The sequence below is a fragment of the Taurulus bubalis genome (genome assembly GCF_910589615.1).
Source record: "Taurulus bubalis genome assembly, chromosome: 4".
NCBI lineage: Eukaryota > Metazoa > Chordata > Actinopteri > Perciformes > Cottidae > Taurulus > Taurulus bubalis.
This window is the reverse complement of record NC_136592.1, coordinates 7,695,976-7,709,255: the sequence shown is the minus strand read 5'-3', so window position 1 is coordinate 7,709,255 and position 13,280 is coordinate 7,695,976. Positions and strand designations below refer to the sequence as shown.

The window sequence follows — 13,280 nt, the reverse complement described above, 5'->3', positions numbered from 1 at the left end:
GGTACCTGAGTTTAGACAACGGTTATGTCACCGGGACCGTTGGTTCCGAGTCGCGACAAGCTAACGGCAGGTAGCCGCGATGCTACCGGAGGCGAGGAGGCTCAAATTCAAAATTAAAGCCCAAATTAGCCATTCATCGCTTCTTTATTTTATTTTTGTGTGTGTGTATATATATATATATATATATATATATATATATATATATATATATATATATATATATATATATATATATATATATATATATATATTTGTGTGTGTGTATGTGTATACAAACGTGCCGACGAAAAAGAAAAAAAATACATATTATATTATTAATGTGATATAACGTTATTATATAATATGTATTTGTCTGGCCAGAGAATAAGCGAGTCGAACTAACGGTACTTAGGCTAGCTAGGAAACGCCCTCACGTTGTAAGAGTCGGTGCATGTCATTATTAAGAGCCTGCAGATATTATACTCATATTTAATGTTCGATGGAGGAAACAGTAAATGTCATTGTGTGTCACATAATGGCCTCGTGGTCCGTTGAGCCACGTTATGTGACACACAACGTGGGTTTGTTTTATACACGTTACATTCCACTTCCACATATTCATTACAACACTGTTTGAGAGCGAGAGATATAAACAATATAAAATAAACTCTTCTATATCTACTGTAGTTGCGACCGGTTTGACTGGGGCTTTATTTTGAAAGTCATACGCGGAAGTCATGTCTAGTAGTTAAATGTAACTTGACACCGGAGGAAACGCCGGCCCGGGATGCTTTGTTGCGTTAAAATAGTTTTTTTTTTTTGTTACGTGTTCCTTATTGTGTGGCATATACGGGTCTCCCAATACACATGTAACATTGCGCCAGTAAATAGACCGATCCCAACGTGAACGGTAACCACACAGCGGGCTAGTAGCAGCGGAGATGTCATCATCACTGCCCGCCCTTTAATTTAGCGTCTGTTGTTTGTTTTAATGATTTATCCGCATCTTTTTGGCTCATAATCTTCTGGCATACACTTGAGTGTGTTGCATTCGTACGGAGGCCTGTCATAACATGCCTTTTAGAATACATTTCATTATTATTGTCTATTTTCATCCACTTTTCCACTTCCCATGAGGCCCAAGTTGGACTGACCTCAGTGCTTCTCTCTGATCTCAGTAACAAAGATCAGAAGCTGGCACAGTTACACATTTTCACAGGTTAAACCTTCCATCTTATATAGAACATTGAAGTTACAATCGGAGGAAATGTGTTTTTTTGATTTAAAAAATTTAAAGAAAAGTATATAAGTAGAGGAATAGCTTTCATTATCAGGAGATGTGTCCTGTGTACCTGGCTGCTGCTGCTCTTCCCCCCCCCCCCCCCCCCCCCCCCCCCCCCCCCACACACACACACACACACACACACACACACACACACACACACACTTGGGAATAATAGAAATACAACATGACCAATGTAAGGAGGATTTTTATTATTATCTTCTTCTTTAGTCGATTGAACTTTGGTCTATGAATTGTAAGAACATTTTCTAATTAGTTTTCTAAGTCAAAACAAAACAAACAAAAAAAGACGGTTCAGAATCATTGTAGAATCTGGACCCATCACTTGTTTGACATGTCTGCTCAACAGACGACTCAGGCAGTTAATCGATTGTGGCCATTTATTGTGACCATTTATCAGAAGAAGTCCAAAAACACGAGGCTCCTCCACAAAGTGTGGCCTATTTTTCAGACAGGTGGTGAACGCTACATACGAGCGCCGGCCCTTTGTGAAATACTGACCCTTCAGCCCGATTTATAGTTCTGTTGTCGGCCTGTGAATTGCACACGATGCCGCGCTCTAGCCCCGCCCCCAATCGAGTTCTTCTTCTCTCTCCACATCACTCTTTGAGGTGGTATCGCCCTTTCACGCCATTGTATCCCTTTACAGCATTAAGTTAAAAGTTGTATGTGATCATCCAGAAGACGTCAAATGTCAAATAGTCTGACGTGTGTGTGTGTGTGTGTGAGAGTGAGAGAGAGTGTGAGAGCTACGACACTCGGTGACCTTGACGTATGGCTGTTGAGGTCATCACTCATGATTTTGCTCTAACAATTTAAATGGATCGACAGCATTCTGATGGACAGGGTTCGACACGAGATAAGGAACCATTGTGCTATGACCAGATTATTCTATAGATGTGTTTTTATTTTTTACTGGCAGTTAACTATTTTATTATTTCAGACTGGTTGCGTTCACATTGCGTTTTTATCCAGTTTCTGTTGATAAATACCTTTGTGGTTCATCCCATCCTGTTGCACAGGTTGTTCCTACGGTGACCGCAGTGTCCACAGCTGGGTCCTCAGACGGCACCATGGCCGCCCACGAGGAATCCAGGACCGGGGGCTCCCCCCGGCCCCCGGATGCCCCCAAAGAGAGCATGCAGCTCAAGAAGGAGATCTCGCTGCTCAACGGGGTCAGCCTGATCGTGGGCAACATGATCGGCTCCGGCATCTTCGTGTCCCCGAAGGGCGTGCTGATCTACAGCGCCTCCTACGGGCTGTCGCTGGTCATCTGGGCCATCGGGGGCCTGTTCTCCGTGGTGGGGGCCCTCTGCTACGCCGAGCTGGGCACCACCATCACCAAGTCGGGGGCGTCGTACGCGTACATCCTGGAGTCCTTCGGCGGCTTCATCGCCTTCATCCGCCTGTGGACGTCCCTGCTGATCATCGAGCCCACGAGCCAGGCCGTCATCGCCATCACCTTTGCCAACTACCTGGTGCAGCCGCTCTTCCCCACGTGCGAGCCGCCGTACGTGGCCTCCAGGCTCATTGCCGCGGCGTGCATATGCAAGTACTTCTGCTCTGTTTTTGCCTGCCGTCTTGTCTCGTTGTTGCCCGCCTGTGACGCGTGTCCTCTCCCAACTCCTCCCCAGGCTTACTGACATTCATCAACTCCGCCTACGTAAAGTGGGGCACCCGCGTGCAGGACGTTTTCACCTACGCCAAGGTGGCGGCCCTCATCGTCATCATCATCACCGGCATCGTCAAGCTGTGCAAAGGTGAGCGGGGATTCCTCACGGCTCACACAATTACGGGAGAATCCCGAGGACCTATCGTCCAGTCGGCAGAGTCACGGACATGTTGTTCTGTTTCATTGTTCTGGTTCTCTCTCTCTCTCTCTCTCTCTCTCTCTTTTAGGTTACACTGCCAACTTCGAGTCGTCCTTCCAGGGCTCATCCACAGACCCCGGGGACATCGCGCTGGCGCTCTACTCCGCCCTTTTCTCCTATTCCGGCTGGGACACCCTCAACTTTGTCACAGAGGAGATCAAAAACCCGGAGAGGTATGCTTTTCCTTTCCCCCTCCTTTTTTTTTTAAAAAGTCTGAGCGGTCACAATAATGACCCGGCGTCCTGTTGTTCCAGGAACCTTCCCCTGGCCATCGCAATCTCCATGCCCATCGTCACCATCATCTACATCCTCACCAACGTGGCCTACTACGCTGTTATGGATGTTAGCGCCATACTGGCCAGCGACGCGGTGGCAGTGGTGAGTAGACCCGGACTGTAAGACTGTAGGAGCGGATGTTGACCCGAGGCTGCTACAAACCGCTCTCTGTGTCCGCCCCCAGACGTTTGCAGATCACACCCTTGGCGTGATGAGCTGGACCATCCCCATCGCTGTGGCTCTGTCCTGCTACGGAGGCCTCAACGCCTCCATTATAGCTGCCTCCAGGTAGAACACACACACACACACACACACACACACACACACACACACACACACACACACACACACACACACACACACACACACACACACACCAGTTCAAACGGCACTGCATTTCATTTTCTTGTGAGCAGGGTAAGAGATCGCTACTTTGCAGCTCGGTGTTGTCCCTCTTAACAGAGGTTTGTCGTGTCCAGGCTGTTCTTTGTGGGCTCCCGTGAGGGTCACCTCCCAGACGCTTTGTCCATGATCCACATCCAGAGGTTCACCCCGATCCCGGCTCTGATGTTCAATGTAAGGGAGTGGAGCAATTGCTTGTTGAGGAAACCTCTACCTTATGATAGTTAAGGGTGTAAGGTGGAGTCTTCTCGTTTACTAGTCCTTGTATGAGCTAAAAAAAATTATTCTAAAAAATATATATATATATATACAAACACAACTGAAAATATCTGGCAGCTCTAAATAGAATACAAATTTAGAAGGTGGTGTTTTTTACTCAACGTTTCCTTCCTCCCTCCTCTGTCCAGTGTGTCATGTCGCTGATCTACCTGACAGTGGAGGACGTCTTCCAGCTCATCAACTACTACAGCTTCAGCTACTGGTTCTTCATGGGCCTCTCCATCGCCGGCCAGATCTACCTCCGCTGGAAAGAACCGGACAGACCCAGACCTCTCAAGGTGAGACCAGTTCAAACACACCTGTGGGAATCCTGTGCATCTATCTATCTATCAACCCACCTATCCATCCATCCATCAACCCACCTCTCCTGATTCCTCTCTCCAGCTGTCTCTGTTCTACCCTGTGGTGTTCTGCCTGTGCACTGTTTTCCTGGTGGCCGTCCCGCTCTACAGCGACACCCTCAACTCCCTGATAGGCATTGCCATCGCGCTGTCGGGGGTCCCCGTCTACTTCCTGGGTGTCCACCTGCCAGAGTCCAAACGGCCGCCCGTCATCACCAAGATACTGCGTGAGTATTTTTTTTAAACACGTCTTGTCCATGTTGAGGGGCATCACGCTCAGCCTCTCCAACCCGCTAACGTGCTGCTGTCGTCTCTCTCTCTCTGCAGGCTCTCTCACTCACTCCACCCAGTTCACCTGCTACTGCGTTCAGACAGATGCGGACAAGAGTGAATAGCGGGGATCCAGCATCCTCGCACAGCTGACTCTTCAGGATTCTTCTGTGGACGAGGGAGGGGAAAAGTATTTTGTCTCTCAGAATCCACAGACTTGTTTACGACACTGAAATTCAATTCAATTCAGTTCATTTTGTATAGCCCAGAATCACAAATTACAAATTTGCCTCTGAGAGCTTTACAATCTGTAAACGTACGACATCCCTGTCCCGGGACCTCACATCGGATCAGGGAAAACTCACCAAAAAAACTTTCACGGCGAAAAAAGGGAAGTGCTGCCGCTCTCAGGTTCGATCCCGGGATTCGAGAACATTGAAGACGGTCCGGCTGCTCTGCACACTGTGACACTTTCAGATTCTTCAGTGACCTCTTCTTGACGAGGGTTTTCCTCGTTAGGGCCGCAGGTCATCTGCATGCAAACCTTTCAGCAGTACGAGCCTGTGAGATATTACAGGGACCTGGGAATGATGCAAGTACATTTCTTATCGTCTGGATCGAAACCCATTTCAGCTGAAAGACGTCGTGTGCAGTATGTGAGAAAGTGCCGACAATTAAAAGAAGTTTGCTGAAGACTTTTTTTTTGTTGGTCTGCTGCTATGTGAAGACTTTAAGTCATCGTCTTAATGTTATTGATGTCAGTGTCCGGTATTTTCTGTCTGTCTTTTTATTTTCAGGTGGGTTAACTGCGTGCTGAATCTACTCCGTCCAGCCTTAGGAAGCTCTGAACTTCCTGTCCTTTGTTTCAATCTGTGTGGCATTCTCCAGTGTTCTATGTCCTGCACTGTTCAGTCACCTGACAGGGATTTAGTTTTTTTCTTTTTCTTCAAATTAAAGTTTCCCCCCCCTAATAGTGCGTACTGTTTTATATCCATGAAAGCAATACCTTGAACGGTGGAGCAGCGGATCTACATAACTGTTGTAGAAAAATGAAATGCAAAAGTATACTCAGTTCACTGAGGAAACGGCGTCTCTTGGTTTCAGACGAGTGCTGTGGCATTGGTCCAGTGGTCCAACCGTCTAGCGACATGTTGCATTAATCGTTGCCATTCGTTGTTTTCTGCAGCTTCCAATCAAACGCTCCCGTTTCAACCGCATGTCTGATGCTCTAACACAGTGGTTCTCAAATGGGGCTTGTAAAAAATATATTTAAAATTAGCATCCATTCAAAAATCCTTTAAAATGTGTTAAATTAATATTCAATAAAATATTCATGAACGGAATTTTAGATTCTATATTAAATCAGACTGATGGCACAGTGCTGTGCCTTATTTTCAACCCAAAAAGCTTTGCACTGGTTAGCTGGAAACATTTCACAAGGGATACATCACTGGAATAAGGTTGAGACCCACTGCTCTAACAGGTTGGGGGTCACTGAGCTTTTTCTAAATCCTGGACAAGAGGTGGTTCAGATTTGACTCCTGAACCTCTTTCTGCATCGACATGAGTCTCTGCTTGAGGCCGGCAGGGATGGAAGTACTCCAAACCTTTAAAAATAGCAATACCAGCGTAAAAGTCCTGCGTTCAAAATCTTCAAAGTAAATAATAGCATCAGAAGTGATCATGCAGGATGGCTCATTTTACAATATTAGAGTACTAATGTATCATTTATTGGTTTGTATAAACTCTTAAAATACCCTAAAAGTACCTCAAAGGTGTACAGTACTCGTCACCATGCTACCTCATGAAAACATGAGATTTGTGTTCCACCATGCAGGACAAACTCACACGAGCATGTTTAAAGTTTATTTTGAAAGCTTTCTTTTTATACACATCTACATATTTACAAAAAGTTTAATTCACCAAGCATCCAAGAACTTCAAAGGGGACCAAACTCACACAACAAAAACAATGTGTCACGCTTTCACATTGTGCCAAAAACCTAACACACACACTTATACCTGCACACGCACAAGCGCACACGCACACGCACACACACTACCATGCACAAAATGCAGCCTAAATTGCAACCCCGCGCAGTCCGAGACGTCTCACTAACGAAAGTGTTAACAGCACAAAGCATACAAGGCATATCACGCTAATGTGCAACATTTTTAAACACACGTCCACATTGAACAAACACCCACACACAAATTCACTCCACCACAATAAAAAAAAAAAAGACACTCTGGATCCTTCCGGAAATAACAGCTACTCCTTCACCCTCGGTGTGGGAGAAGTGGGGAGGGACTTCACTGTTAAAAGGAGATTTCAGATGTACGATGTGTATGCAATCTGCTGAACCAAGCTTTGATACTTGACAATTTTTTTTGTTGGAGTGTTGCCTCAAAGAAATGAGTCTCCCACAAAATGACCATTGAATTCTTGAAGAAATGTGTCTTGCTTGTGAGAATTAAAAAAAGAAAAAAGGTACTGCGGTGCGAGCAGCTAATGGTGATTTTGTGGGGAAATATTCCTTGAAATACAGGATGTCCTCGGTCATCTTGCAGCGTTCCTTAAATCTGATGAGTTGCTTCACTTTGAGACGGGATTTATTTGGATTTGCCGTTTCCCCTCCATCCTCGCCCACACAGAGGTCGAGGGAGTATGCCGTTATCTGTGTGGGGGGGAGAGAGATCCACTGACAGGTGCGGGTGAACCTGACGAATCAATCGGAATTATATTTGTCTCCGTCCTCCTCCTCCTCCTTGTCGGCTTCACCACAGCGGGCCAGCTCCTGCAGCACCTCCCTCTGGTAGCGACCCCAGCTCCTCTGGCTGTACGAGTGCTCCTCCTCCCAGTAACCTGCACAACATCAACCAGAGACCCAACAGTCACCTCGTTATGAATCCTGGAGATTTCTAGTCTGGTCTTCAGAGATACTTCTAGACTTCTCAGACTCATGTCTACAGCTCCTGTTTGGGTCAATTTTTTTTGATGGAAAGGAAACAATTTGCATGTTTCTGAATGGACAGAATCGTTTCCAATTTGTCGTCATCTCAATGGGGGGAAAAAAACATGAGATCCAGTAAAGATGGACAGGAAAGACCATCTTTACTGGATCTTATGGGACAAACCAGAAGAGGAGCTAGAACCTAGAAAGCCTAGAGAAACATTGTTTCCACCAACTGACAGATCTCTAGTCTTTAATAGTCAGACAGGAGCAAAAACCTCTCGTGCGAATTAAGACACTAGAGCGGTCCCAACCAAAGACTGGGTCAGGGCCCACAGGTGGGTCGCACCAGATTTTATTTGGGTCGAAATATATATTTTGCAGAATTTCTTCCATCGTCTTTTATTTAACATGAAATGCTGTGTGGGAGAAGGACCTAGCAAAGTAAGATTTTCATTGTATGGAGTAACTGCACATGACAAACAAATATCTTTAATATCTGCAGATCACGATGAGCCACATGAGGGAGCCAGATCTGCTACGATTATTGCAGCCCGCTTACAACATTCAACCTCATGTTTGTTTAACCTGAGGAAATTAATGAGAACCTGTTAACTGTAATGCGTTAATGAAACCATTCATCAAACAGCATCTCTTTCAAATGTCTGGTTTACCTATTCAAGATAATATAAAGTGATGTGGAATTTAAGCAATCATTAAAAATGACTGATTGATTCAAATCTGTATTCGTCTCAGCTGTCAATATAAACGGACCATGACAAACTATATAGAAATCTGTTTGGAGATGGGGCTCAGTCGTGCACGTATTGGGGTTTAATAATAATAATAATAATAATATTAATAAGTACAACCCTTCACCCGCCAGAGAGATAAATACGTACCGCCGTAGCGCTCCTCTCTGTCGCTGTCCCCATCACTCGCCTCATCAGGGTAGTCATTCCTCCAGTTGCCTTCCTCGTTTTCATCATCCTCGTCTTCATAAACCTCCTCTTCATGAACCACAAGGTCAGGCACCTGAGATAAACAACAAGCCATTTATCTGAAAGCCTCTTTTTTGATGGTTAATTTTTAGTTTAATGGTCTTCAGAGAAATTAAAAAGTATATCAAATGTAAGCCAGCCTCATGATTTAAGCCACAAAGAAGTATAAACACTTTGACAATCATTTTTTATTACCATAGTGAGTACTTCTGAGTGCTATGTTTTTTCTTTTTTTTCCTTCTTTTTTAAGTACCTTGATGGAAATCTTTTTGGCCCAAATATTACAACACAAATGTACTGGTATGCAAAGACCTGCTGCATGTGAGCAGACACTTGCTGATTTGTCCACATTTTGCGGTCAGTTAGCACGTGACGGATGTGAGACTTTCACCGAGTCTAATCGTTACTTCACCCATGTCTTCATTCACTCACTCCGAGTCCAGCACTCATTCATCTGTCCGTTCCATCCATCCACACACACCATCTCTCCCTCGTCGGCGTAGGCCCTGACGGACAGGATGTCCTGGATCCAGCCCGGCGTGACCGTCTCCTGGTAGTAAAGGTCGTAGACGTAGTCGTCGCCCCGGTGCTCCCCCCCTAGCCCCTCTCCGCTTATGCTCAGGCGCTCCCGCAGCATCTTGGTGCTGTTACACAGGATAATTTCCGGGTCCGAGGACGGCGCCTTTACAAAAAGTAGAGCGAGAGAATAAAATCAATACAAAGGTTATCCAAATTAGCAATGCCTTGAATTATAACCTCTAAAAGTTTAACAAAGGCTATTAACACATTCTACAACAAGGAGCTCAACAACTGTAAGACTTGGGTACCTTATGTACACAAGCACAGTTTTTGTATCCAAACTGTGTCAGTTAATTATTACATTATTTTGTTGATCCTCTGATAACGCAAGACAAAAAAAAAGAGAACATGTGATGAAGTTACAATCTTTTAGCAAACATGAAGAAATCTGCTGAAATCAGGATAGCCGATCTCCCCCTCCCCCCGTCATGTTGGAAATCAGCCGCAACACACCGCCGTCAACAAAATGTGATTGACACTACATCAGCAATAGTATTGGGTATTGTCCCACAATTACATACCGGTACCGATACTTTGAGTACCTGGCAGTACTTTTCCAAAACACATGTACATAAATCCATTTTACTAAATAAAAACAAAATGAATTAAACATTTCTTCTTTGTAAGGATGGGATTTGTATTGGTCATTAATACAACTAGTCATCTGTTCCTTTTCATGCCAGAAAAAGAAGAAACTTCGAACAGAAATGTCAAAGGGATTTACTGACGGTACACGCAGAGGGCCGGGTTGCTCTCAGCTTTAAAGTCTGCACAAACACACGCAAGCAAAACTCTGGCGACAGAGCTAGCTTTCATTTGTAGTTTTATCATAGAACATTTGATATGAGCCCTCGTATGGCTGTCGAAAATATACTTCCCATGTTGGGTACGTTACTGGAACCCAGCACACAAGCATTATTGTCACGTGGGTGTGAGCACATCAGGCACTTTTCCCCCCCACCAAAAATAAAAAGTATAATAAGGAGTATGATAATTGCATGAAAGGCCACAAAAAGAGCTCAGCTCACCTTGCCAGACGATTTGTCCTCTACGTCCTCATGCAGGAGATCAACCACCTGGATCTCACCCAAAACCAGGCATTTGTCCGGCTCGACCCCGGCACTCTCTGGAGCTTCCGTCCGCGGGGCTGGCTGCTCGGTGGGGCTCGACAGGCCTGACCGGTGACTGGACAGTATTCTGTAGCGCTCCTCCCTGCGGGTGCTCCACTTGGCGCTGCGCAGGTCCCCCGCTATCCGCTGCGAGCTGGCGCCGGAGGGGCGCAGCGCGTGGGCCATGCGAGGCCGTGCCAGCGCCTGTCGCACCTGGGTCTGAACGGGAGCATCCTGGGGAGGGAGACAGGTTGGGGTTTATGTCCAGGGTTCATACACATTTTGACCAATGGATTCCCATGACAGTATACCTTAAATGACCCAAATGAATGAGACAATAGTTTGATTAAAAGAATAAACATTTATATAGATGCCTGTATGTATGCCTGCTTATATTTTGAGCGTTTCTTTTAAACGCATATTCATTATTTCAAACTCAGCGTAAATGAACGACATGAATATAACACATTTCCATGACTTTTCCAGGCCTGGAAATAACCATTTTAAAATGCCATGACTTTTCCAGGTTTGCCATGACCGTAAGAACCCTGTATGTGGCTCACTTAATGACGGCATCACTAAAAGCACACGGTGGGGTAAGAACGTCACAGTGAGCAGAAACACGTTTGGCATGGGACCTTATGGTTAAATAGAAGAAATGAACGCTAACTCGTAATAACGTCATACCGAAAAGGTTTAGCGCTAGCTAGTCCCAGTGTACTAGCGTTGCGTTGTAATACAAGCTAGGCTAACGTGTATTAGCTTGCATGACAAATTAGTCTTTTTGACAGTGTGTTCCAACAGCTAAGCTAGCTAGCTACAGTTCCATGTTAAAGCTACGACCACTGTAAATTATGGATACGATTTATCATTTTTTGTTTAGGTCTGTAAATACGTCACAGCTCCATTCAACGTCAACAAAACGAGCGATAGCAGCAGCTAATGTTGGCGTATCGTGCTAACAACAATTAGCACAGCAGGCTCCTTGTTTCCCTGACAATCACCGCCGTTTAAAGTCGTTAACCTGAGTTCGATAACAGGCCAGTCACGTTTCCTCACGCGACACGTTCGTACCGACACGCCAGCTCGTGTTTATGTGCCTTTTCCACTCGCTGCGTTGACGCTGGCCCGCAGCGCTCGGTGAGCTAGCCCCGTCACAGCGGGCCTCTTACCTGTGTCGCTACGGTCGCCACGAGTTTGAAGACAGAGTTTTCCACCTCGGCTTCATTCGGCTCTGGCACCACTTCCCCTGAGCTCTGGGACGTCTCCGGCCGGATGCGCTTGCACGCCAACAGCAACGCATCCGCGGGGTCGGTGCCCCTTTTTCTCTTGACTCGCAGAATCGTTGTGTTCGGGTCCATGTTGTCCTTCTGTCTGAGTTCGTCTGGTCCGTCTGGCGCAGGGAGGATCAACTGGAGCGCTCCGCCTTTATTTCCGGGTATCACTCGGTCTATTGAATGAAGACTGGGGAAAAAGAATCTACTGCGCAGGTGCACACCAAACGAAGCCATGACGTCACTTCTTTCAAGCCTCCTCGGTATCACAAACGTCACAGCGAATGATAATCATGATTATTATTACAATAATAAAAACGCATGTCAATAACAATGATAATGACTATAATCATTACTTTCAAATGACTCTTTCCTTCGTGTAACTTAAGTAAATGCTATAACTTGTTCCGTCCTTTACTTCTCCTTCTTCACAGTCTAGATTGTGCCAAAATCTTTCAAAATGTTATTTTTGTGTGTGTTTGTTATCCAGTTGTATTTTTCTATGCGGTCCATCTCACATCCTCTGTGCTTAAAGGAAGGCCAGCCCACATAGCAGAATTACATGACTCTCATTTCATTGGACCGCAGCTCTTAAATTAGAAGAGTGATCATATGGAATATATCACAAAGAAGCATTAGTGTTAGGGGCATGATATTATTATTATTATTATGACTGATAATAATATTATCAATAATAATAATAAAGGAAAGACAAAAAAGAAAACCCATTTTGAGTACAGTATTTATTTATTTTTAAATTAAAATGTTGTGTTATAAATATTTTTTAAATGTATTTTCTGGGTATTTATTTACTAAGTTGTGGTCATCAGTGGTAGTTGATTCGTGTGTGAATGCTGTAATGTCGATGTTTTTATGGATGAATAAGTTGAACCTTGTATAGCCAGCAGATGGCGCTCCTGTGCCACTGTTCCATCCAGGTTGCATGTGCATTAGCAGCACATGCAACGTAAACGGCATGGGCTTTAGCTGAAACCAGTGTCTTCACAAGATATGTCAGAGGTTGCTACATCTTATTTGCTTTGTACATTGTTTTTTCATATATATATATATATATATATATATATATATATATATATATATATATATATGTATATATATATATATATATATATAACAGGTTTTAACTGTCACATCCACATATAAACCTGTGAACGTGGATGGATTAGAGAGCCAGAGACTCTGTGATATGACCTTTGACATTTCTTTTTGGAGATTCAAAGGCAACGGATAACAGCAATGCTGACCATTCAGGGAACAGAGAGTCAGGAAAGTCCCAAATGGAGGAAGCTTATTACCAAGCACCATCCACGTTTCGTTCCTTAATGGAGTGTCTATTTACACTCGGCCAAGTTGGATATATTACTTAAATTAGCAGTAGCTCGCTGGACGAAAGGCTTTCCGCCAGAAATATTTCAGGGTAATGAATAGGTCGTGGTGGATGAACGGGTCCAATTGCTGCACATCGCATTGTTGTTGGTGCTCGTCTCTGCTACACACTGGGTGATAAGAGCATCTGCCTTTATTTCACCATTATATGTTGCAAATGTGTCTTTTGAATAAACTGTGATCTCTGTCTCAGGGGAAGTAGCGCAGCGTGTTAAACCTTTTAAAATCTTTTAAAA

At 44.6% G+C, this 13,280-nt stretch overlaps 2 protein-coding genes across 2 annotated transcripts; one reads left to right on the top strand and one right to left on the bottom strand.

Annotated features, from left to right (window-relative positions):
* Window positions 1-2,421: 2,421 nt before the first annotated feature.
* slc7a6 (solute carrier family 7 member 6) lies at window positions 2,422-4,846 on the top strand (the record flags this gene model as incomplete). The annotated part of the gene is made up of 9 exons (XM_079216651.1): window positions 2,422-2,834; window positions 2,921-3,042; window positions 3,182-3,326; window positions 3,408-3,531; window positions 3,614-3,717; window positions 3,909-4,005; window positions 4,239-4,388; window positions 4,495-4,678; window positions 4,779-4,846. 9 exons carry the CDS (start codon window positions 2,422-2,424, stop codon window positions 4,844-4,846), a joined length of 1,407 nt encoding a protein of 468 aa, XP_079072777.1.
* A 1,726-nt stretch (window positions 4,847-6,572) lies between these two features.
* On the bottom strand, window positions 6,573-11,724 carry slc7a6os (solute carrier family 7 member 6 opposite strand; the record flags this gene model as incomplete). Its single annotated transcript, XM_079216652.1, has 5 exons — window positions 6,573-7,586; window positions 8,577-8,709; window positions 9,157-9,357; window positions 10,283-10,597; window positions 11,536-11,724. 5 exons carry the CDS (start codon window positions 11,722-11,724, stop codon window positions 7,450-7,452), a joined length of 975 nt encoding a protein of 324 aa, XP_079072778.1. The 3' UTR covers window positions 6,573-7,449.
* Window positions 11,725-13,280: the final 1,556 nt, after the last annotated feature.